General features: G+C 41.9%; 1 protein-coding gene across 2 annotated transcripts in view; it reads left to right on the top strand.

Annotated features, from left to right (window-relative positions):
* The window catches only part of XYLT1 (xylosyltransferase 1), a 418,011-nt gene that overhangs the window by 368,712 nt on the left and 22,548 nt on the right, over window positions 1-26,751 (top strand). For both annotated transcript variants that reach the window (XM_043973444.1, XM_043973452.1), the window contains 3 exons: window positions 648-824; window positions 11,242-11,504; window positions 17,097-17,292. In XM_043973444.1, coding sequence (XP_043829379.1) covers window positions 648-824; window positions 11,242-11,504; window positions 17,097-17,292 — 636 coding nt within the window. The remainder of the gene's footprint in view (window positions 1-647; window positions 825-11,241; window positions 11,505-17,096; window positions 17,293-26,751) is intronic.

Raw genomic sequence — 26,751 nt, 5'->3', positions numbered from 1 at the left:
AATTATATGAAACTCTACTTCAGTTGAGTTCATATTTATGTGTTTATGTGTATGCATGTATGTATATATGTACATACACACATGCATATATATAATATATTTTATAAATACACATAAATATATGTGTGTGTATAGATATACACATATAGATATAGATATGGATATAGATATAGATGATATATAGATAGGGAAGCATTGAAGGACTAGTACCGCTTGCTTACACAAGTATTGCTGAGCAGTTAAGACTTGAATATGCAAGACATTCCGGCTGAAGGCCTTAAAAGGCAGGGGGTACGTATGAGAGAGCCAAATGGGCTCTGAAGCTGCCTTCTGCCTATGCTGTATTGCCTTCTGAGGGTCCCTCCATAGCAGAGCCATCCTTTAGCTAGAGACACACAAGAGGCCTCCTCTCCAAAAGAGAGTGGTCAGATGGGTTAATAAATCATCCTTGGGGCAGCTAGGTGACGCAGTGGATAGAGCACCGGCCCTGGATTCAGGAGGACCTGAATTCAAATATGGCCTTGACACTTACTAGCTGTGTGACCTTAGGCAAGTCACTTGAAATCATCCTTACAGCTGCCCCCCCCCACCCCATTGTTGAGGAAGCATTGGTTAAGTCTCAAGATGCTTTGTATGTCTCCTCACAGTCATTCTTCCACACTGTCCTGGAAAACAGCCCGCACTGTGATACCATGGTGGACAATAACCTGCGCATTACCAATTGGAACCGGAAGCTGGGTTGCAAATGCCAGTACAAGCACATCGTGGACTGGTGCGGCTGTTCCCCCAATGACTTCAAGCCCGCAGACTTCCATCGCTTCCAGGTGAGCCAATGGCCAGATGGCTCAGCCCTTCAGGGTCTGCGTGTGGGTATGGGGGCTGAGGCAGGGAGGAAGAACTCATTCTCTTGGCCATGGCGAGAGGCATGTGTGTTATATTGGTTCATCTTTTACGAATAGATGCTCTAGTTTTAGGAAATGGACAAGCACCTGAAGCTCAATTGTACAAGAAGCTAGCTGTGCACATCAACAGCTGGCTCGATAGGACATAACACCTGGAAAACATGGGTAGGGGGGATAGAAAAATAGGAAAAAGCTTTGCTTTTCTATCTTCTTCTATGAACTTTACCCCTGTGAAGGCACAAATGCATGTGCACAGACACACACTCTTTGTTAAATATAGGGCAACTCATGTATCTGAGACTGACTGTGAACCAATAAGACCAGTTTTGTGTGTGTAGCTTATATAGTCACTCATTACTTACGGTCACATATTGGATTTAGCAGCAGTGAGCATCACCAATGCTTAACACATATTAAGGATTTAATGGATAATACTCATTCACAATCTCTATACAAATGTCCCTATATGAATGTCCCTGTTAGAATGTAAGCTTCTTGAAGAAAGGGATTTTCTCATTTTTGTATTTGTATCTCCATTGCTAGGCACATAGGAATGACTGAAAACACTGTTCGTTCATTCATTCATTCATTCATGTTAAGTCAGCCAGGAAGACAGAGAGTGTCCTAACATCCCAGACCACAGTAGCCTGATATTGTCTCAAGCTCATTCTGTGACACCTACTCATGTCTTAACTGTTAGGTCTCCTTGTCCCACACTTCAGATTGCTTCAATGGGCATACTGAGTATGGTACATCTTGTGGTATTCAGATGATTTCATAAATGAAGAAGTACAATGGCCCAAGGCCCTGAGTGATAGAAATCTAAAATAAGAAAGCCATCACCATCCTTGAGCGTTAATGGTGTCCCCAGTAGGTCTTAAAAATATCCTCAAATAAGGTCAAGCCAGACTGTTTTGGTTTAGAACAGCTCTGCAGAATGCCAAAATAACCAGTTAATTCAGTGGAAGAAAAAAAAATACCAGTCTGCATAGTTCTTCAGTATCATATAACTCATAAATAAATGAATGGGGGAAAAAGTAAACACCTTTCTATGTGCCAAGTACTGGGATACAAATATAAAAGTGAGACAGTACCTGACCTCAGGGAACTTTAGCACATATTGGAAAATCATAGTCAGGGAGGAATATTTGGGTTTTCAAATCGCATTGGATTTTTTTTTTTTTTTGGTGAGGCAATTGGGGTTAAGTGACTTGCCCAGGGTCACACAGCTAGTAAGTGTTAAGTGTCTGAGGCCGGATTTGAACTCAGGTACTCCTGACTCCAGGGCCGGTGCTCTATCCACTGCGCCACCTAGCTGCCCCGCATTGGATTTTGAATGTAAAAAAGCATTTATCAGATACTCAACTGCTACCTGCTTGGCCAGATTTTCCATTTCCTAGCTCGTCCTTCATGATATAGTGTAGACACTGCTGCAAACTCCATTAGCCATTTAGTATGTATTGTTGGGGGAATCAAAACATGTATCCTCCCACCCATATCCCTTTGGAATATGGGCATGAGATAAGATCATCCCTGTCCTCAGAGCTCATGACTCATGCGAGGTGTAGGGGAAAGAGATGGACAGACTGATAGTTGGAAAGCATTCCAAGGCCCAAGTCTCCTTTGCTTGCGTTCCTTACTTTCCCTTTTTGTCTCCATCTCTTTTTCTCTCTCCCCCCCCCCCGCTTTTTCATCTCCCTGTCTCTATCGCTCTCTTCTCCACTCTCTCAAGCTTTTCCTCTCTCCATCCTCTTTTTGTCTCTCCCCCATCTTGTCTCCCTCTCTCCCTTTCCCTCTATCTCCCTTTCTCCCTAGTCTCAGTCTTCTTTTTTTTTTTTTTGGTGGGGCAATAACTTGCCCAGGGTCACACACCTAGTAAGTGTCAAGTGTCTGAAGCCGGATTTGAACTCAGGTGCTCCTGAATCCAGGGCCAGTGCTTTAACCACTGTGCCATCTAGCTGCCCCCTAGTCTCAGTCTTAATAGATTTTATAGCTGAAACCACAAACCTTTCCCCTCCTAATTCTTATTTTCCTGCAGCCACCTCTTTCAGACATTTCATACCCCATGCATGGTGCCTTGGGATTAAGCCGACTGTAGAGGCTCCTTCCTTCCCTCCTTCTGGCTCTCATCCTTGCCATTCGCTGCCTGTAGACACAAACAGAACCCGAAAAGTATGAGTTTGCATTGGGGAAATTTTCAACTCATTACTTGAGCAGGATTGAAATTCCCCAGGTTATATTTCACTCGCTCCAAGAAAGATTAAAGAAATTACTTTCAGGTCAACAGAGTAGACACGTGGAATCTGCACACTGCCTTCCAAAAAGCCCCTGCAAATGTTAAATTCTGGTCCTAGACAGATTACCTTGCAACGGATGTTTTGCCTAAGCCCTCACTCTGGTTTAACTTGATTACATTCTGCCCGTCTTCCTTGAATAACAGGTAGGGATTTCACTTTGTTTGTCCCCATTTTAATCCCCTAAAATTGATTTAGACTTTTCCTCCCTCCTTCACAAGGAACCCTCCCTGAAAATCCAGGTAGAGGAAGCCTCATTTCCCATGTGAGGACTGTGTTTTCTCTAGCTGGACCCAGCATGATCTGGGTCACTGAGAGGATTTCATTGAGCCACAGAACATAACCCAAGCCTCACCATATGCTTTTTTTTTTCTTTCTTTCTACTACCCCCTCCCATGTCTCATAAGCCCAAATCCTCTCCTGCTTTTGGGAAATCGTCTTAGCTTGAAAGCGCTTTGATTAGTCAGATGACTTCTGAGCTGTTGTGAGCCCTCTGGCTTCACACCAGACTGCAATATTATTTCTCTACCCACCTGTTCCTTTGCTTTCTGTGGTCAACCAGTGCCCTCTAGGAGAGAAAGGACTGAAAAATGCCCTTTGTTCCACTAGGTTTCCCTTTGGTTTCCCTCTTTGATATTGGGGAAGCTATCCCAATCCCAAGAGTTCATGTCATCCTTATCAGAATGGTTGATGACAATTCAGCCTAATGGTAATGGGCCCAATCAACCTTCTCCTGGAATAATCATCATCAGAGTTTTTAACTCTGAAAACCATTCAATCTAGACAAATGGAGAGAAAAAAGTTGGGGGGAAATAGGGCTTATTTGTCATCTGAAGCCAGTGGGAAGATATTGAGGCAAAGGCTGATACAGGGATTGCAAACCAGTGGGGTGAAAGGATCACAGATTCAGAGAAGGGACCTAAGAGGAAACTTTAGTCTAATCCCCCTAATTTTGCGGATGAAAAATTTGAACCCCAGAGACATTAAGTAACTTGGCCGTGGTCACATTGATGACAGAGGTGAATCCTGAGCCTGGCTCCTCCAACTCCTGCTCCAACACAGTTCCCCCAATCCCATTCTGGTACTACCTAGCCCCCTACCTCATCCCCAGTAGGGACTAAAATATGACCCCTCGCCCATACAGATGATGTCGTTAATGTACAGCCCAGATACTAAGAATACCGAGCAATCCAAAGAGCCTCCCCATTTTTCTTTTCCCCGACTCCCTGCAGAAGATGTATTCAGAGACTCGGAGGGTGCAGTTTATTATTCCAGATATTCACTTGACTAAATTGGCTGCCAGGTAGCTGGACTGTATTGTCCAGCATTTTGCTATTTTCATTTTTCTCTTTATGCAGAGAATTGCTGTTCTCTTTGAAGGTTTGGAAAGAGTTCTCATAAAGCTCAGTACGACATTTCTGGTTCCTTGCTTTCTTGGTGTCGAGCCTATTTACACACGATAGGTTTCCTGGCATTTTCTTCCTTTTCTTTCTCCCTTGATTAGGAAAGGAAAGACTAAAATGTGTGAACCAAACAAGACAGGTACTCAGCCCTTCCCTTTCTGCTCCCTCAAGTTTTACACACATCAGCCTCCATTGACTTTCCACCTGTCTCTGAAGGGCTGATTTCTCAGGGCAAATTTCATGGTACCATGAAATCTAATTAGTTCAGGCCCCACTAATTCGGAATTTGTACTAATTCAGACAGGAACTGGGCTAAAATATATCCTTTCACTGTCCTTGAGGGTGTAATCTGTTAAGCAAATTTATATAACATGAACAAAATTGCACAGTGAATGTTTGACCTGCTCAAGAAAATAATAAATTGGTTTTAGACACCTAGCAGAACCTATTTAAATGAAAGCAATTGATGTGCTAATTACAAACAAGCAGTATCAGTTCATTAAAGCAGGACTGTCAGTGCCTCAGATTGGCACCACTTGATTGCATAACTGTTACATAATTCAGACTTTTTATCAGCTCAAAATTGCCTTCCCCTGATTGGCCTGAATTAATATTATTTTCCTAGAATTCTAACTTCACAAAAGTGTTACTCTTTGATGGTTGTCACTATTGACTATCCCCCTTTTCCTAGAAAATTGTTCCTCCCTGAGTTTTCATGACTCAATTTCCCTTCCTATTTATCTAATCTGGTATCTAGAATTATCTTTCAATCCCCTACACAGGAGGGGAAAAGTAGGACTCTGTACCTAGCCCCTCTTCTTTGCTCTCTCTACTTTGTTGCTGTTGTTCAATTGTGTCCAACTCTTTGTGACCCCATTTGGAATTTTCTTGGCAGAGGTACTGGAGTGGTTTGCGGTTCCTTCTCCAGCTCATTTTACAGATGAGGAAACTGAGCCAAGCAGGGTTAAGTGACTTGCCCAGAGTCACACAGCTAGGAAGTATCTGAGGTCAGATTTGAACTCAGAAAGATTCTTCTGTGCTCTTTTCACTGTGGCACCTAGCTGCTATCTCTACACCACTAGTTCCCATTTAGTGATTCACAAACCCCTTGGGGGTTCAAGATGATGGTCCAAAGGCTTGGTGCAAAAAAAAAAATATTTTATGATACCAGTAATAAGTAATCACAGAATATTATGCAAAAATATTTTAGTAATATGCTAGCTAGATATTAGGAAGAGAACCTAGAGGTTTCCAAAGCATTGTTTTTCGTTGAAAGGAATTAACAGAACAAAAACCACAGGAAACCATTGCCCTACATTCTCTCTGCATGATCTCATCTTTTCCCATTGGTTCCATCATCATCTCTATGCAAATGGCTCCAATAGCCATATATCCAGCCTTAGGCTCTCTCCTGAACTTCATTTCTGCATCACCCACTGGTGCTGATCATCTCCAAATGGATGTACCCTAAGCTTCTCAAATTCAACACATCCAGAACAGAGCTCATACTTTTTCCTCAGATCTTCCTCAATTCCTGCTTTCCCTCCTGAGATTACCATCATCCTTCTAGTCATCCAAGTCACAACCTCAGAGTCATTCTCAACTCTTTATTCTCTCTCACCCCTCATATCTAATCAGTAAACCTTCTCAGTTTTTCCTCTACAGCATCTCTCACATCCTCTTCCCTCTGTTATTTCCTATTTAGCCTGTATATAGCTTGCTTTGTATATATTTGTTTGCATTGTTGTCTTCACCATTCCATTATAATAAGTTCCTTGAGCACAGGGACTGTCATTTACCTCTTTTTGTATCCCCAGTGCTCATCATGGTGCGTGGCACATTGATTGATTGATTGATTGATTGATGATCATGCATTACTGTCCTTCACATACTTGATACTTCTCCCAGCCTGGCCTATCTGTGCTTCCCCACACATGAGATTCTATGTCCCACAGCTCTTTGCCTTTTCCCAGGCTCTCTCCCATGCCTCTCTCCTCACTTCTGCCCCTGAGAACTCCTAACTTCCTTCAAGGCTCCCCTGAAGAGCCCTTCCTCCTGAAACTCCATCCTTAATCTCTCTAGTTGTTAGTGCCCTCCCTTCCATGAATTACTTTGTAGTGATTTTTCCAATAGCAACTTTACATAGGGACAGTTTTCTGTTTATCTTTTTTTTCTGCTTCTGAACCCCGCACAATGCCTGGCAGATTGGGATTTAACAAATGCTTGTTGAATTGAACTAACAGTCATGTACATACACCTCATTTCCTTTCACAGTAAATAACCTGCATGTGTCCTAAGGATCAAGCATATTCCCAAATGTCAGAAAATCAAGAATCCATTGGCTGTAAAGAGCTTGAAAGTTAGTGTTCAAAGAAAACAGTAGAAGAGGTTGATAAATATAGAAAAATGCCCTTTTAGAGAATCTGGACATGACCAGAGAATCCTATAAGGAGAAGGACCTTGAAAGGTCATTTTGTTCTGCCCCCTGTCTCCCGGCAGGAGCATAGGTATAGTTTCTCAGGCAGATGATATTTTAAAAGGCTTACCAAAAAAAGGGCATCCCCAGAAACTAATGCCATTAGTTAACAACAGCCATAATACAAAGCCTCAAAAAGTGACAAATAGTAGAACCTTGTCAACCTAGAGGGATATATAGATATAAATATAGAGATAGAGATAGATAAATATAGACATAGATAATAAAATAGCCCAGGTCTCTCTACTTGGCCCTGTACTGTCAAACACTTTTATCAGTCACTTAAATGTTATACTTACATTTGACAATAACTCGAAGCTTCGATTCAATTTGACAAACACGTATTATGTGCCTGCTACATGTATTTTGTACACATAAAACACTGTGGTATATTCTGGTGTTAAGGGCTAAAATTCTAGCTAAACTGTCTAAAATATCTAATGAGTGGTCGCCAATAAATTATAAGCTTTAGCAGGAGTTAGACTTTTAAGCATTTATTAAGGAGAATAAGAATTTGGTAAAGAGAAAGGCCTAGATTCCTATCTATTAAAGGGAGAGCACATTTCTCGCTCCGCTCTCCACCAGAGTCCCAAGGAAAGAGCCCGAGACTGAGTGCCAGTCTCTTCCTTCCTCCTCCCACTACCCCGTGTCACTTCCTGATGCCAAAGACTACCATACAATAAAGGCTCTATCTAGAAAACCAGAAGCTTCTTCCATTTACTAGTCTGGGAGATAAATTAAGGGAAAGGTTAAGTAGGGGAGATTTATGATCTAATATCCAATTTTAATCTCACACTGGGAAAGATAAGATCAACACAAGACCCCATTTTTAGATAGAGCATATACATAAATAAGTCTTTATACGATATTGAAGAAGAGAATACAGACAACTTGGGGTTGGGGGAGAGTGTGATAGCATCAGAAAAATCTCTGACAGCTAAGAGGAAAATGGATTGGAATGGAGAGAGACTTGAGACAGGGAGGACGATGAGAAGGATATTGTAATTGTCAGGTGATAAGGTGGTGAGTGGAAAGAAGAAAACACACTGGAAATGTTATGGAGGTAGAAGATATGAGTTGGCCACAGATGAGAGATGGGAGGTGGGGGGGGGTGTAAGTGAGCAATGGAGGGTTGTATACTGAGGGTTGTATGCCTGGGAAAATAGTGGTTCCCCAGATAGTAATAGGAAAGCTAGAAAGAGAGGAGGGTTTGCAGAGAAAGATAAAGAATTTTGTCATGGACATATTGAGTTTGAGATGTGCAGTTTATATCCAATTTATGATGTCCAGAAAGCAGTTGAGACTGCAGGGCTGGAGCTTACGAAAAAGGTTAGGAATAGATCTGGAAAAAAGAAGAATTGCTAACATTTATATAGTACCTACTCTGTGCTGGGTACTCTGCTAAGCATTTTATTATTATTATATCATTTTGAGCCTCACAACAACCCTGGGGAGTAGGTGCCATTATGAATCCCCCTTTTTACAGATTAGGAAACTAAATCAGACATAGGTTAAGCGACTTACCAAGGGGCACACAGCTAGTAAGTGTCTGAAGAGGGATTTGAACTCAGGTCTTCCTTACTTGTGGCCCTGCACCCTTATCCACTGAGCCACCAAAGCTGCCTAATTACATGCATAAAGATCCTAGCTGAACCCACCAAGTGAGATAGCATAGAAGGAGACGAAGGCCCAGGACAGAGCTATGGGAGGCACACTGCCCTTCCCTCTTGAACCCTTCACAATCTTGTCCTATCCCAATTCATGCAATGCCGATTCTTCGTCACTCGCACCATCTGGTTCATTCCTTTCGACTCCTCTGCTGCTGAACACTTCTGAAGAAAGTCATGCAACCATGCCAATTGGATTAAGAATTCACATTATATCATCTAAACTGGGACTTCAATGCTACATAATAATCCTTTTATTCTTTCCTGATTGACTCTCCATAGTACTCCCCGAAGTATCTCTTCCAAACCTTCTCTCTTGAAGCTCCCTGAAATCATCCCCTCTCCTTCCATTTTTTTTTTTAATTTCAGCAGAAGCACTCACCTACCACTCTACTAAGGACAGGTCCCTGATCTCCCTCACTCCACATTCAAGTCTCCCTCCTCCACTGGCATCGTCACATCTTCTCTTTCTTTGTTCTCATTTCTGACAAGAGGGCACTTCTCCATGGCCAGTCTGCCTACCTATTTTTGTGTTTTCTCTCTCCTTCTCCCTGTCCTTCCCCTCTCTTCCTCCCTCTCTCCTTTCTCTCTCTCTCTCTCTCTCTCTTTTGTGCGCGTGCGCGCGCACACACACACACACACACACACACGAGTATCATATCATTCAGTCATATCCAACTCTTCAATGACCCCATTTAGAATTTCCTTGGCAAAGATACTGGAGTGGTTTGCCATTTCCTTCTTTGGCTCATTTACAGATGAGGAAACTGAGGCAAACAGGGTTAAGAGGCTTGTCCAGGGTCACACAGCTAGTGGAGTGTCTGAGGTTCGATTTGAACTCAAGAAGATGAGTCTTCTTGACTCCAGGCACAGCACCCTATCCGCTGCACCACCTAACTGCCTTTTATATTTCCTAGAGGCCAAAATGAACCATGGAATTTCTTGAGCAGGGAAGTAACATGGTCAGACATGCACTTTAGGAATGTCAATTGGATAGCAAGGTGGAGGATAGATTGGAAAAGAGAGAGACTGGAAAGGGAGACCAATTAGAAGTGTATGGCAAAAAAAAAAAAGAAGAAGAAGAAGTTTATGGCAATAGTTCAGACAAGAGGGCAGCTAGGTGGCTCAGTGGATAAAGCACTGGACCTGGATTCAGGAGGACCTGAGTTCAAATCCGGCCTCAGACACTTGACACTTAACTAGCTGTGTGACCCTGGGCAAGTCACTTAATCCTAATTGCCCTAAAAGTAAAATAAAAAAAAAATTACATTATCAGACAAGAGGTGATATACTATGAGTAGAGTGATGTATACAGATGTGAGAGATGCAGAATTGGCATTAGATATGAGGAGCGAGAGTAAAGAGTCAAGGATGTCCCTTAAGTCACAAACCTCAGTGACTGGAAGAATGGTGGTACTCTCAAAATAGATATTAGAAAGAAGGTGGGGGCACAGGGGAAAAGCAGTAAATTTTGTTTTGGATATATTGAGTTTTAGATGTCTGACATCTAGCAGGCAACTGGAAGTGTTATGCTCAGGCACAAGATAAGGGCTAAATATGTAGGTTAGAGAATCACTGCACAGAGATGATAGCCGATGCCTTAGCCGCTAGCAAGATCAACTAGGGAAAGCAAAGAGCCAAAAAGAGGACCCAGGATAGAGTTTGGAGGTATAAACACCCATAGAAGTTAGGACATGGGTTGTGATCCTACAAAGGGGATTAAGAAGGACAGGTTAGATAGGTTTGGGGGAGAATCAGGACAGAGCAGGGTCATGAAAACCCAGAAATATTCAGAAGGTCAGTGTGGTCAACAGTATCAAACACTGTCAATAGGGCAAGAAGGGTGAGAATGGAGAAAAGGCTAATAATTAGTTCTTAGGAAAAGGAAGTTTTAGTGGACTCAGCTCAAAAAGCGCTAATGCAATATTGGGCTTTATTAATAGCAGAAGAGTGTCCAAATAGAAAGTAATAATATGCCTGTTATATTCTCCTTTGATTAGATCACATGAGGAATACACAAGTACAGTTCTGAGTGGTGTTGTTCATTTGTTCAGTCATTTTAGTCGTGTCCAACTCTTCATGACCCTATCTGAGATTTCTTGGCAAAGATACTGGAATAGTTTGGCATTTCCTTCTCCAGCTCATTTTACAGATGGGAGAAACTGATGCACATAAGGTTAAGTGACTTGCTCAGGGTCACACAGCCAGTAAGTGTCCAAGGCCAGATTTAAAGTCAGGAAGACTCCACCCTGTACTCTATCCACTTCACCACCTAGCAGGCCTTACTGACTTACATGGATCCAAAGGGTGGTGAACAGAATGGTAATAAGCTACTAATTAGCTATTTGGCTTTGAATAAGTCACTTAACTTTTCTCTCCCTCAGTTTCCTGATCATTAAAATAAAAGTGTTGGTTTCCATCCCTGGCACCACTTCCAGCTTTAACATCCTCTGGTTCTGACAATAATTAACTCAGTTTCTTTCCATCCTGTGAGTACAGCAAACTGCTCGACCGACGTTCTTTGCACGTAAATTTGAGGCTGTGGTGAATCAAGAAATAATTGGCCAGCTGGACTATTACCTTTACGGGAACTATCCCTCGGGCACCCCAGGTCTTCGGTCCTACTGGGAGAATGTCTACGATGAACCTGATGGGATCCACAGCATCAGTGACGTGGCCCTAACCATGTACCATTCATTTACCCGCCTCGGCCTCCGGAGAGCTGAGACCTCATTGCACACTGATGGTGAGAATAGCTGCAGGTGAGACTGGAGGCCCTTTGCTTCTTATAAGGGGACCAAAGACAAGATGCCAACTTAAGTTGGGTTGGGTAATCAGGTTGGCCATGGGAGAGAGAGGGGAAGAAGAAGGAAACAAAGGAAAAAAAATCAATATTTTAGGTGTTTGGGAGATTTTCCTTTTGTTCTATTTCTTCTGAGGGGATGAAAACTATTTGAATTGCTGAATACATCTTAGCTCATGAGTTCTTAATTTTTTGTGTGTGTCCTAAACCCCTTGGGCAATCTGGTGAAGCCTGTGGGCCCCTTCTCAGAATAATATTTTAAATACATAAAATAAAATACATAGGATTTGCAAGGAAACCAATTACTGAAATATAATTTTAAATTTTTTTTTAATTCCATCAATCCCAAGTTAAGAAGGCCCAAGCTAGCTTTTGCCTCCTTCCCCTCAACTCCCTCTCCCTTCTTTTTCTTCCCATCTTCCTTCCTTTCACTTTTTCTTTCTTCCTTTTCTTCTTCTACCATCTCCTTTCTCACTCTTTCCTCAATCATGATGTACAGCACCTGGAGAGGGGGAGGAGGAGGGCAGGAATGAAAGGGAGAGAAATATCATAGGATCCTAGACTGAGAACCAAAAGGGACTTAGAAGTCATCTAATCCAAATCCCTCATTTTACAGATGAGGAAACTGAGTCCCAGGGAGATTAAGTGACTTGCCCAAGGTCACACAGGTAGGAAGTAGTAGAGACGGGATTAGAACTCAAGTCCTCTGGCTCCAAATTCAGCATTGCCCCATACTTTCTCCTCAAGCAAAGTCCCCCTTTTTTCTTCCCACTACGTGTCCTGAACATACTGCCTCTTCCCTGAGCTTTCTCCCTGAACTGTAATATATTTTTGTCCAATGTCCCTGCAGGACAACTAGAGTGTGGGGTAGCAAATAAAATTTCCCATCATCAGCTCATGTTCTAAGACCTCTCCCTCTACAGACATAGCTATGGAGTCAGTAGGGGCAGCTAGGTGGCACAGTAAATAGAGCACCGGCCCTGGAGTCAGGAGGACATGAGTTCAAATCTAGCCTTAGACACTTGACACTTACTAGATGTTTAACCCTAAGTCACTTAAACCCAATTACCTCAGAACATCCAGTGGCAATGGAGGAGTGAGTGAGCCCTTCTTCACTACAAGTCATGATATCAACCTCGTAATATCATGGTCCTTTTCAAGAATGAAGGACAAACAACAATATGGAGTCAATAAGTCCTTGCTTTGAGTCTCTTTTGGTTCAAGTCACAGTGAATGTGTGACTCTGGACAAATCTCTCAGTACCCTAGGACTCGATTTTCTGTGTACCAGACAGCTCTCTAATCAGCATCGGTGGAGGGAATTTTCTCACTGGGAGTTCCCTATACCAATGAAATCACAGATCCAGGCCAAGAAACAAACAAAACCACCATCACCAGCAGCAGCAGCACAGGGCACATCTCCTTGTAGTTAGCATACCTGGAAAGATAATCCACATCTTTTTGTTGACCTGGATTTTCCTTGTGCAGAATACTCTTGAAATAAGCAGGCTGGAGCTTGGCAATCTTTGGGGGTTATGCCAGGATAATGGTCTGCCCCGCTGTAAGCACCACCAGTATATAAAATCTGAATTTACAAAACAAATCGACTAAGGAATGATAATTTCCATTCTAAAAAGGCTGCTTTGGCTTATGAAAGGAGTCACTGCAGAGATTCTTTAAAATACACCCAGCTCCCCCATTGCTTTTGTGATAGATTTTGATTTACACCCTCTTCAGGAGGATTTCTGTAGCTGAAGGTGAGGTGTAAGCATATTAGTCATCATAGGATTAGACCTTTAGGACAGGCCAGCACAGGACTGACACAGATGGGTTTAGAGCCTGTGAGCAGTCCCAGTTTACACCTCTGTCAACTGTGGATTCTACTGCCAAGTAACAACAGTCACATTGTTTTTGTTTTTGTTTTATTTTTTTCCTTGTCAAAGCTCTGGACGTGTGTGTGTGTGTGTGTGTGTGTGTGTGTGTGTGTGTGTGTGTGTGTGTGTGTGTGTGTTTTAACCCAGCTACCTTTGCCTAAGAAACCATTTTAAGAGATGAACACGTTTCATTTTTTTCTTTATTTCACATCTCATCCTTTGTAACAAGGCAATGATTTCAGGAAATGGGTAAACACAGGAGGTTTATATAACCATTGTAATTGGGCATAAAAACTTAGACTTCTGGTGGAGACTGGAAGGAAACTTGTATTTAACAGAATGGGGACAGTGATTTGTGGAATGCTGTTATTATGGGACAAGTACAGTATAAGTGCTGGACAATTTAAACTTTGTCGAAGCGGGCAGCCTTTTATTTTAAGAGCTATAAAGGATGCTGAGCTCTTGTAACTTCTTTCCCTCCCTCATCTTTCTCTCACCTCCGCCCCCTTCTCTCTCTTTTCCCTCCATCTCTCTCCCCACTCGTTCTCTCTCTCTCCCTCTCCGTCACTTTCTCCCTCATTTTCTTCTTTTTCTTTTCTCTTCCTCCTCTTTTCTTCTTTCTGTCCTCTCTTTCTTTTCTCTAATCTAAGCTGCTTCTTAGGCAGCATTTCTTGAATACCCGCTGTATAGAGCATTGCACTGAGTGCTAGGCAGAGAGGGTGGACAGAGGAGATACAGAAAGAAGACTTTGGAAAGGAGGGGATGAGGATATACATTATACATGCATAAATAATTGGGTGATACTCCCAAATTAACACAAAGTGCAGGTGAATATCGTGTATCGTGAATATCTGTGTATCAAGACCATGAAGAAAAAGGCAAGGTGTAGTTGGTCAAGTGGGATTAATTCCAGGCAGCTTCCCAGAAGAGATTCTTTTGTTTTGGTTTTAAAATGGGGAAGTAGAGGGAATAAATCCATTCCATATAGGCACCATGAGTAGGAAACCATTTCAAATGTTGTGGTTTGTTTTTTTTTTTAACTTGTGGGGGTGGGGAGGGAGGATTTACACAGCTTAGAGATTTGTATTCTTGGGACCTTCTTGCACAGTCATAAGACAGTAGATTTTGAGCTAGAGGGGACTACAGATGCTGTCTAAGCCAACCCTCTCATTCTATAAGATGAGAATACAGGGACGGCCAGTGACCTGTCCAAGGTCATAGTCATCAGAGGTAAAATTTAAGCAGAGAATAGGAGCTGGCCCTGTACAGAGCTAAAGGTCCAAACTAGGCTCCTTTTGCATCAAACACCAAGAGATTTCTGCCACTGAACTGAGAAGGACTCTTAATGTTGGGGCTTCAGCTGAAGAGAGAGGGATAATTACTCCCAATTTCCTATCCCACCTTTTACTATGCACCTCCCATCCATCTGCTGCTTCTGCCTGCAAGGAATCCAGGAGGGAAAAGGAGGAGAGAGGGAAAGGAAAATAAGATAAGAATTGTGCTCTGGAGCAGCTTATGCGACACAATGAAAAAGAAAGATGGTCGGAGTCAAAGGAAGCAGGTTCAACACTGAGCTATACTGTGTGACCTTAAACAAATCACTTAGCCCTCTGGATTAAGATTCCTCATTTCTAAAATCAGAGGGTTAGCCGAGGTGACTTCTTTTTTTTTTTTTTTTTTGTGAGGCAATTGGGGTTAAGTGACTTGCCCAGGGTCACACAGCTAGTAAGTGTTAAGTGTCTGAGGACGGATTTGAACTCAGGTACTCCTGACTCCAGGGTCTGTGCTCTATCCACTGCGCCACCTAGCTGCCCCCGAGGTGACTTCTAAGGCCTTCCCAGCTCCAAATTTATATACTAGAAAACTCCTCGTTAATTTATAGCTTTATACTAGGTGATCCTGTATGTTTATACCCATTCAAAATCGAGAATGACCACTTAAAATACCTCCTCACTGCCTTCCTTCTTTCTCCATCCTCACACATTCATCAATAAGGACAAATGTGCATGTGATCTAGGAGACTAAGGGAAGGCTTAGGCTACTTCCAATATGCACAAAAATATTGCCAAGATGGAATCAGACTCTCACTGGGGTGGCTACTGCTAAGGGTCTCACCATTCCCTGACTGGCTGTCCTCATTAAGCATAGTCCAAATGAGAAATTGACCCTCTCTTCTTTGGCCACTTGCTTTGGTGGTTGTTCCTCTTACCTTGGTTCCATGTCATTGAAATTCACTTGACCACATGGGCTCTCGACAAATGGGGAGGTTGGGGGAAGGGGGCAGATCTGGATATTGGAAGGCTCACCTGTTGAAATTTGCCTGTCTTCCTCCTGCCTGTCAGTCCCTGGAAGGTTCCTGATAGGTCCTTGACAGGGGATCATAGATTTAGAGCTTAAAGAGAATTTAGAGGTCATCTTTGCCAAGCCCTTCATTTTATAGCTGAAGAAATGAGTCTATAACTGGTTAAGTGGCCTGTCCAAGGTTACATAGGCAGTAGGTGGCAAAGCTGAGAATCAAACACAGGTCTGTTGACCCTGAAGCCTCTGACTCTTCCCATTGTTCCATATTCCCCATGACCACTTCTTCTGGACCCATGATTTCACTGATACAGGGAAGGCACAGTGAAGGGGCTCCCTCTAGCCATTTAAGTTGGCACCTTCTAGTTTTAGAGAGTTACCTCAAGCATTGAGAGGTTTAGGGGTTTAGCCAGGGTCACATAGACCTTAGGGTCAGGACTTGAACTCAGGACTTCCTGATTCTGAGGTCTGCTCTTTATCCCCTATGCCAAAATGCTTGAGACCAGTCACGGGTTAGTGGAGTGGCAGCCTGTGGCATTTTTGCCTCAGGTGGTACACATTATTATTGGATCATCAAGTTGAAAGTTAAAAAGCCTTTCCACATCATCTAGCCCATAAGCTCATTTTATAGATGTGAAAACAGGACTAGAGAAAAGAAAGGAAGGCAGCGTGTGTGGTATAGGAGAAACAGCAAAGCTGAAGGCAGGAAACCTGGGTTCAAATACCTCTACTGACATTAACTATATGTGTCATGTTGGGCAAGTCATTAATCTTCTTGGGCTTCATCTGTTTCCACATCTGTAAAATTAGGGAGGAATTGAACCAGGTGACCCAGAGATCTCTTCAAGTTTGACTTGCGATTCATCCCAACATCATGCGAGTTGTATCAGAGCTTGAATTTGGAGCTATCTGAGGCTTGTTTTTACTATATCATATGCCACTTGATGATTCTGAGGGGCACAACTCTTTTTTTTTTTTTTGTAAGGCAATTGGGGTTAAGTGACTTGCCCAGAGTCACACAGCTAGTAAATGTGAAGGGTCTGAGGCTGGATTTGAACTCAGGTACTCCTGAATCCAGGGCCGGTGCTTTATCCACTGTGCTATCTAGCTGCCCCCTGGGGCACAACTCTTATAAAAATTGTCTAGTAAGTTGTCTGTCTTTGGTCACTAGTCCTTTCCCACGTGAGTGCCCCCTTTCATCTCCCTGGCATGGCCCAAGGGGTTGATTCAGCAATAAACCCCATAGCTTCTTATTCCACAGGCCAGCCTCATTGATCCAGACCTGCAGTAAGGCTAAGTGCTCAGGGGGTAGTGCCTCTCAGACTCCTGGCTCTGATTTGGGGTTGCTCCTGGTCATGGATGCATGTTTCTGTTTTTCAGGTACTATCCCATGGGTCATCCAGTATCTGTTCATCTGTACTTCCTTGCTGACCGTTTCCAAGGCTTCTTAATCAAGCACCATGCAACAAATCTGGCTGTGAGCAAACTGGAGACCCTGGAAACATGGGTAATGCCAAAGAAAGTCTTTAAGATTGCCAACCCACCCAGTGATTTTGGGAGACTTCAGTTTTCTGAGGTATGGATTACATTTGATGCTCTCTTTACTCTCGATTCAGCCCTCTCATCTTGTCCCTCTCCTTTTCTTTTCTTTTCTTTTCTTTTCTTTTTTTTTTTTTTTTTTGGTGGGGCAGTGAGGGTTAAGTGACTTGCCCAGGGTCACACAGTTAGTGAGTGTCAAGTGTCTAGGACCAGATTTGAACTCAGGTCCTCCTGAATCCAGGGCTGGTGCTCTATCTACTGTGCCACCTAGCTGTCCCCTGTCCCCCTCCTTTTCAAACCTTGCTTTTAGGAAAGGGGATAAAGGATAAAAATATCAGTGATGGCTAAATTCTGGACATCTGCAGGCCCACCGACATCCTAAAAATGTTGCCCAGACTTAGTCATCAGTACCAGCCTCACCCTGTAGCTAATAAATCAGATTCAACAATCTATCTGAAATAGTCAGTCAGTAAGTACTTACTGACAGTAAGTACTTACAACATCTTTGATATGTCTGACACTGTGCTAGGCACTGAGGATACAAGTAAAAAAGAAGGAAATAATCCCTACTCACAGTGTTTGTATTCTAACAGGGAAGAAAACAAGTACATATAAAAATATAGCTAAGTTAATAAATACTGATATTTGTATACATATATATATATATTCTGTATATATGTACATATGGAGATATACCTATATGTATATTGTATATATAGAGACATATCTCTCTCTATATGGAAATGTACATATCTATATATGGAGGCATATCTCCATTTATTCATACATACACACAAAGTTTAAATACAAAGTAGTTTGGGAGGAAGGGTACTAGCAATTGAGGGGATCAGGAAAGAATTAATGAAGAAGATGGTACCCTGGGCTGCCTTTTAAAGGAAAAGAGGAATTCTGTGAAGCAGAGGTAAGGAGTAAGTGCATTCCAGACATGGGGAATGGCCAATGAAAAGAGATGGAGATGAAAAATGGAGCGGTGCATATAAGGAACAGAGAAAAGTCCAGTTTGTTTGGATTCCAGAGTACAGTACTTATGTCACCTAGTATTTATTAAGCACCTACTATGTGCCAGGCAGCGGATAGCGTATCATATTCAATGTTCTCTGTGACCTTGGGCAAGCCATTTTCCCCATCTGTAGAATGAACAAGTTACGAGGTTGGACTAAATCATTTTCGATGTCCCTTCCAGTATTCTATAAATGATCCTATGTGCAGGGAATACCACTAACCCAACATCAATGGAGTAGGAATGTCTTTATGACCAGTAGGGAGAGATGTACAGCTACCTAACCACACTCTCTTGCCCAGTCCTCCTAGTAACCAATAACATGCATATGTAAGACGACTGACCAGAATTAAGGGTACAGTCTGTGACTGAAGCGTGAAGTGAAGCTAACTAGCTCACAAAGGCTCCATGATACTGGCCTCATTAGGACCAAACTATAATCAGGGGAACTAATCAGACATGGATATGCAGGTTGAGATCTTGAGTCAGGGTTATTTCCATTTCTTTAGGGATAGAATGGAGGGTACATGAGGAAAGGGGTTGCCATATTCCCACATGGATGTCTGCAGAGGTGTTCTAGAACCAAATCTGACGAGCTTACAAGAACCAATTGTTGCTGTTCAGTTGTCCTTTGATTGTGTCCAACTCTTCATGCCTCCATTTGGGGTTTTGCTTGGCAAAGATACTTGACAGATTTGTCATTTCCTTTTCCAACTCATTTTACAGATAAATAACTGAGGTCAATGGGATTAAGTGACTTGCCCAAGGTCATACAGCTAGTAAGCATCTGGAGCCAGATTTGAATGCACTCAGAAATCAGCAATCACTACAAATCACAGCTTGATGTATTGTTTTGTCGATTATCTAGGCTTTTAAAAATGTTATTAGTACAGATTAAAATTAAAAGTGTGTGCAGTGTGCATACATCCCTCCACCCCCCAACTCTGTAAACATTTCTTGAGCTCAACAGGAATGCTACCACGCAATACAAGCTCAGGGAATAAAGTCAACACCAGACTGGAGGACTGGCAACTGGAGGCTAATAATAACAATAATTGGCATTTATATTGTGCTCTAAGGTTTCAAAGTGCATTACTTCCACTCTCTCATTTCAGTCTCACCACAACCCTGAATGCATGAACGTGTAGCTGTTTTTCTGCCTCTGACATAAACTAATGGTCCTCTGCCGTGTCTCCCGGCATCACCCCACAAGCAAAGCACTGACCTGTATGTGCAGCTAAATGCAGAAGCATGTCCAAACAGGGCATCTGCATGATTTTTCTTGTTAAGCCACAAATTTCAATTAAGGCACCAAATTGATTGGGTAGATTTGCGCAGCCATTAAAGAGCCCACTCTATAAATTATTGGCTTTCTGGGGCAATTAGAAGGTGCCACAGTCAGATTCAACACTGGGGCGGGCGCAGCCAATTGGAGACATTAATGTCCCATTAAGGAGATAAATGTCGGGTTCATTCTGTTTATCAACGTGGCTGTTGGGTGACTCGCCGTCTCCGTGCCGTGACAAATGATCATGCCTGTCCCATTTCTTGTGATTTGCGAGGGCTCCCATTGTGGGTTTAGTTCTTCAATCCTGGGACCCTTATGTCAAGAAACACTTGGCAGAGAGTCAGGACACAATAAAAAGAGCTTTGAATCTACTGTATCCATAGCTTTAAAGTTTTCCTCCTTCCCTCAAGGAAAAAAACAAACAAACAAACAAAAAGGAAAAATTAGGGAGTTAAATTAGAGGAAGAGAGACCAGTGGCATAGGGCAGAGTTGTCAAATATATAAAGCCCACAACACTCCTAAATCAGATTAAAATGTAATTGGGAAATATTCAACAAAATAAATAGAAACACAATAAAACTTAGATAACGTTACATTTTAAAACTAAGCCTGCTGGGATCCTTATGTATAGATTAGTGACCTCCATCTCGACTTGACACCACTGGTGAAGGGGATTAAGAGGGGCTCTCAGGCTGCCAGAGTGATTTGCAAAAAGCTCAGGTTTGATCCCGTTCTCCCCCAACTCAATAAACTCCATCTTCCTTTTCTCAAAGATCAAGTATGAACTCCCTTGACATTTAAAGCTCTTTGTAATGTGGCCCTTCCCACCTCTTCAGTCTTCTAATACAAAACTCTCCTCCTCACACTGGGTGATCCAGCCAACATGGGCTTGCCTACTCACCATTCCATACACAAAACACTCCCATCTCCCAACTCCATATTGTTGCTTCAGCCTTCCTAGATGCCTAGAATAGTCTTTGTCCTTATCTATATCTTTTTGAACCCACTGGGATGATAGTCTTATAAAATGGAAAGAAACCTAGTTCTGGAGTCATATAACCTGCATTCAAATTCCACCCTTGATACTTAGCTGTTCGATTTTGGCTTCCGTTCACTTCCTTAGGCCTGTTTCCTTATCTGTAAAATAAGGGGATTAGACTAGGTAATCTGAAATCCCTTTCTGCTGCAGATCTGTGATTTTATGATTTGTGCCCCTTGAACACACAGTCTAGGCAGTATGAGCCTCTCAGTTACCCCCAACATCCCTCTGTAAGACTATAAAATACAGAGGGGTTCTTGATTTGCATTTCCTCATTGAAAGCTCCTTAGTCTGATAAAAATCACAGTTCTATACTGGGGGGGGGATGAAAAGAAAAAATTAGAGGTGAAAAGTAAGTGGTGAGGTCTTTTCAGTAAGGTCAGTGTGTGTGGTGTGTACAGGTATACATGTGTGTATGTGTCTTAGTTTTCTAAAATAATTATTTCTTGGTGAATCACAGAATGCTTCTTGCCCATCTAGAATATTCCATGTCAAGAGGAACCCAAGCCACAGAAGAAATAAAGAGCATGGGAAGGAAGTCCATGATTAAAGTCAGTTGGTTTCCCCATTCCTTCAGGGAATCAATTGTCCCCTCTGGCCTCCATAACACATCCCTCTAGGAAACTAGAAAGAGTCACCTATCTCTCTTTATTCTTCCCTGGTGACTGTTCTACTCTACCATTTTGTCTCTGTTTTTCTTCAGCATTTTCCTGCCTTTAGCGTCTCTAAAATTTCTATTAATACACATTTCTTGCAAACTGCAAGGAAGACATTCAGTGGATTTTGCTCACTCTTCATTACTCATGAGCAAATCTATTCTTTAAACAAGGCACAGAAGTCACAGTTGTGTGAATATCAATTTCTTTCCCTTTTTTACTTTCTAATTTCAAAAACATGTAATTTTCTAACCAAACCTTCTTATTCCCACCAGCCTTTTCTTTCTCATCTTTCAAAAACATCCTGGCCCTTGAAGGGGAAGGATTCTACAATGAATAAGGTTTTGCCATTGATTTCTCTTTCCTTAGTACAAATTAAAGTCCTTTGGTTGAAAAGTTAGTTTTGCTGAACTCTTCATTTTCTCTCCCCGCCTCCCCCCCACCTCCCCTTATAAGGGAGCAGAAGTATTGGGAAATATTGGTTTTAGATAGATAGATAGATCACAATAAAACCGTTTTAATTGAAAAAAACAGGCAAAAATCTTTTTAGCTCTATGTCTTTGGTCCTGCACTGGATACCATTGAACAGGTCTTTTTAAAAAGTGTGCCTGTTCAGTTATTTTTGTCCATCCTGTGATAACTGTTTAAATTGGGGATTGATGGAATTTTAAATATATATGTTAACAAAAAAAAACACTCACCCTCATCTCAAGGTGTTAGCTTTGATCTATATAGCCTCTCAAGTATACATTCACTGAACTCCTACTATGTGCAAAGCAACGCTAGGGCTCTTACTTCCTAAGTTCTATCCATCTTGAACTTATTTTTTAATATCTGAACACTAAAAAAAAAAAAGCTAATATATATTGTTTCCTGAGCCTGATAAAAACTGGGAACAGGCAACAAACCAAAGCTGACGCTTGTTAGAGAACCATGGGACATGAGACCATGAAATATAGGAATGTAGGGAAATGTCCTTTTAAGGAAGGGTATAAATATGTGTGTGCACATGTGTGCATGCATGTGTACATGTATGAGGTACTATATAAAAAAGGGGGAAAAGATTACATGGAAAACACATTTGTTGTATTGTCTTTATTCTCTTCTACCAGCATAACTCTATGCTGCAGCTTCAGAAACATGAAATTAGTGCTCCTGGGGGACAGAAAGAGATCTAATTTAATTTGGAAGACTAACAAGGCCTCTTTGCACTGGAATTCTATGCCGTAAATTCATTTTTCAACACACTGGCAGATAAGACTCATCCTGGGGGAAAAGAAACCACATGTGTACATACATACGTGGTTGACAAGCAATTAGTATGAGCCTTTGGTTCCTAATGGCCTTGTTTGTGCTGGGACCAGCCTGAAAAAGGCTACGTGTATAGTGTCTGCATCCAAGACATCTTTTCTAAGGCCACTCTGTCCTCTGTAAATGGACAGTGCCCACTCTTTATTTATGGACACGCTGTCTCTCTGTTTTAAGGACACTCCCTCCCATGTTTTTAAATATTTTCCTTCTACAATCATCAATGCCCATTTGTGCCAGAAACTAGAGGAACAACCAATAAAACCAGACTCAGGCCAGTGAATTAGAAAACCAGCTTGGAAGATGATGAAAGTGGTAATGGTAGGAATGGTGATGTTGATGATAATCATATTTATAAAGTGCTTGAAGGTTTGCAAAATGCTTTACAGATCCTTATAACAGCCCTGTGTGACAGAGGTGCTATTATTATCCCCATTTTATGGATAAGGAAATTGAGGGTAGGAGAGGTCAAGCGACTTCCTCAGAGTCACACCCCTAGTAAAAGGGATCCCGCTAGATGTTCTTGCTTCCAGGTCCAGTGCTCTATTTACTCGAGCAGTTTGTGAGAGCTTATGTTTAAAACTGGATGGGATCTTAGAAATTGTGTAGTCTAACCCCTTCATTTGACAGAGGAGGAAACTGAGGCCCAGAGACTCGAAATGATTTGCCCAAAATTACAAGAATAATTAATGTCAGAGATAAGATGTGAAATCAGGTCTTTTAAAATATGATCTGTTGCTGTTCCCACTATGCCAGCACACTGATGCACATAGTAAGTGCTTATATATTTACTAAATGAACATGACGGGCTTACTATACGGCAGCTAGATGGCACAGTGGATAAAGGGACTGTCCTGGAGTCAAGAAGACTCACCTCTCTGAGTTCAAATCCGGCTTCAGACATTTACCAGCTACGTGACTCTGGGCAGGTCATTTAACCCTGTTTGCCTCAGTTGCCTCATCTGTAAAATGAGCTGGAGAAGGGAACTGCAAATCACTCCAGTGTCTTTGCCAAGAAAACCCCAAATGGGGTCATGAAGAATTAGACGTGACTGAAACAACTGAACAACAACAACATTGCCCAAGGGATAATTCTGATTTTCCTGTACTGTTATGCTTTGGGGCTACCTCTCCTTTGCCACAGGTTGTTGTATATTTAAGGAAAACAAACTAATTTTAATAGCAAATGAAAGAAAACATGATTAAAAATGTAAATCTGTACCTTCAGAGAAAAAAAACCTGGCAATGAATGATTTAGCATTTTTTATTATCCTTGCCACCTTTCCGGAATCAACAATCATTGAGCACTTTCTTTGGGGTGACTATTTGGGGAGATTTTAAAAAATCATAGAATGTAGTCCTTACCTTGAAGGAATAATTATAAAAATTTAAATAGTACGAGACAACAATCACAGAGCCATTGGCTATTTGATTGACAGAGATAGTAAATTCTATCAGAATTAAGAGAAGGGAAAGATTGGGATGGGCTGGGATGGACAGGCAAGGCTTTGTAAAGGCTCAAGGATGCACACTGGTTCCTGAAGGATGCCTAGGATTTGACTGGGAGGAGAAGGCAGGGCAGAGGCCATTCCAAAGAAGAAGAAAAAAAGATACGTGGCAAACAAAAATTCAATAAGAGGATTGAGGAGAGTGTGGAAATCAGAAAGCTCAAAATGTGTTCAGTGTGACAGTTTATAGAGTGATTTGGTGAGAATGGAAGTTGTATGCAAAGAAAGACAGGGAGAATAGGCTGGCAAGGTAGGCTGGAACCCAAGTTGGTGTTGATAGTTGAGGACTCTGTGAGATGCATATGTCCCATCAGTTCTGGGACAGTCAGAAAGAGAATGGAACCCTTTGCAAAGGCACTGAGATGAGATCCATGTATAAGGAAGAGCAAGAAAACCAATCAGGCTAAACTGTAATGTGGCTAAAGAAGAGTAATGTGTAGTATGGATTGAAAGCTAGAATGGGGGAGGCGGGAAGGCAGGTAGGTGGTGCAGTAGATAAAGCACTGGCCCTGGATTCAGGACTACCTGAGTTCAAATCCATCCTCAAACGCTTGACACTCACTAGCTGTGTGACTCTGTCCAAGTCACTTAACCCTCATTGCCCTGTGAAAGGAAGGGAGGGAGGGAGGGAGGAAGAGAGAGAGAGAGAAGGCAGGCAGGCAAGAAAGAAAGAAGGAAGGAAGGAAGGAAGGAAGGAAGGAAGGAAGGAAGGAAGGAAGGAAGGAAGGAAGGAAGGAAGGAAGGAAGGAAGGAAGGAAGGAAAGAAGCTAAAGTGGAAGCATCATCATGAAACATTTTAAACGCCAAACATCAGGTTTTCTGTTTGTTCCTAGAGGTAATAGAGAGCTCTTCACAACCTTGTCTCATATTACATTTCCAGACTAGCCCATTGCCTAGCTCTATGAGTGGGGAGAAGGGGATGGATATCTAAGATATTATAGCAGTAGGTTTGATAATAGAGTGGATATATGGGGTGAATCAGAAGGAGGATTCAAACACAACACTGAGGTTGCAAGCATGAGTAACTGGAAGGGCAGCAATGCAGGACAAAAATAAGGAAATTCAGAAAGAGGTGGTTTGGGGGGGGAAATGATGAGTGCAGTTGAAGTGCTTCAGGCATGTCCAGTTTGAAATGTCCACAGAGTAGGTCATATTTTGTTCATATTTTATTGTTTTAGAATTAGAAATAGCACTATTCTTGGTTAGAAGGACTCAAAAGACCATGGGATCTGTCCATCTGACTTGAAGTAGAAACCTCTCTATTTTCCCCATTATAATGTGGACTCCTGAAGAACAGGGACTGCCGTACTTTTTCCTGCAATGCTTAGTACAGTGTTGTACACATAGTAGACACTTAATAAATGCTTTTTTCATTCATTCATTTATTCATCATCCTGTGTGGCCCTTGTGCTATGTCTTTCTATAGTCATCAGAGAATTGACCCAATGTGCTGGAAGCCTTTTTCTTTTAATATATTCAAGGCAGCAGTATAGCCAATGGACTTTCCATTTGTTAGGTCTCATTTTTGCTATATAACCAGAATCTCACCCTCTTTACTGGCTACACATGTCATCAATGATGTCTTTTATACCACTTCTCCTGTGAAAGTCATTTTTGTCAATATTCTGAAACCTACCATGTATCTTTCTCATGTCTTATTTACCAAGAAAATTGAGATCATTTACCATGAGCTCCTTCTTCTCCATTTTTCTTCATATCCAAACCCCTTGACACCTCATTCTCCTTTCCTCCAGACCTAAATAATGATGTAGACCTTTTCCTCACAAAACCCAGCTTTATGTATCCTTGATCCCATTCCCTCCCTCTTCTCCAGCAGATTGTCCCCTCAGACATATTCATTTTCCCTCTCTCTCCCTCCCTCCCCCCTCACATACACACACACACTCACACTTACACTCTCACTCTCACTCTCTCATCTTCAAATTCTCCCTATCTATTGGTTCCTTCCCTACTACTTTCAAATATATTTCATTCTCCCAAACTTAAGAAAAAAAATCTTCACTAACCTCTACCATATCCTCAAAATTTTATCCTGTAGTTCTACCCCTTTTCTCAACCGAACTCCAAAGAACAGCTGTTTACACTGTCTTTAGATCATCTCCTCTCACTCACTCTTCCATCCTTTGGCAACCTAGTTTCCAACCTCATCCCTTGACAGGAATCAACAATCTCTTAATTGCCAAAACCAATTCTCCATCCTCAAACTTTTTTTTAACCTCTCTGTTGTATTTGGCTGTTGACTGCCTTCTCCTTCCAAATACTCTTTTCTCTGTAGGTTTTCATGACACTGCTCTTGTTTTGCCTCCTACCCATCTGACCATTCTTTCTTAGTCTCCTTGGCTAGCTCATCCTCCATATCACTGTAAGGGGCTAAAATTCTAGCTATAGTATCTAAAATCTAATGATTAGCAAGAGTACTTAAGTGTTTAAGTATTTATTAAAGAGCATTAGGATCAGAGAGAAAGGTAAAAATCTAACTATTTCTAAGAGACCTCATCCTCCAACCCGCCATGGTGAGGTCAGGAATAAAAAGAGGAAGAAGCCCTCTGCCAGCATCTGCTTCCTATTTCATGTCCTCCTTCCAGAAATGGGAGGCTCCTCAAGTTGATTGGCTGGTAGCTTTGATAGACAGTACCCACGAGCAAACGTCACTT

The sequence above is a fragment of the Dromiciops gliroides genome, chromosome 1 (genome assembly GCF_019393635.1).
Source record: "Dromiciops gliroides isolate mDroGli1 chromosome 1, mDroGli1.pri, whole genome shotgun sequence".
NCBI lineage: Eukaryota > Metazoa > Chordata > Mammalia > Microbiotheria > Microbiotheriidae > Dromiciops > Dromiciops gliroides.
This window is presented reverse-complemented; position numbering and strand designations above follow the sequence as displayed.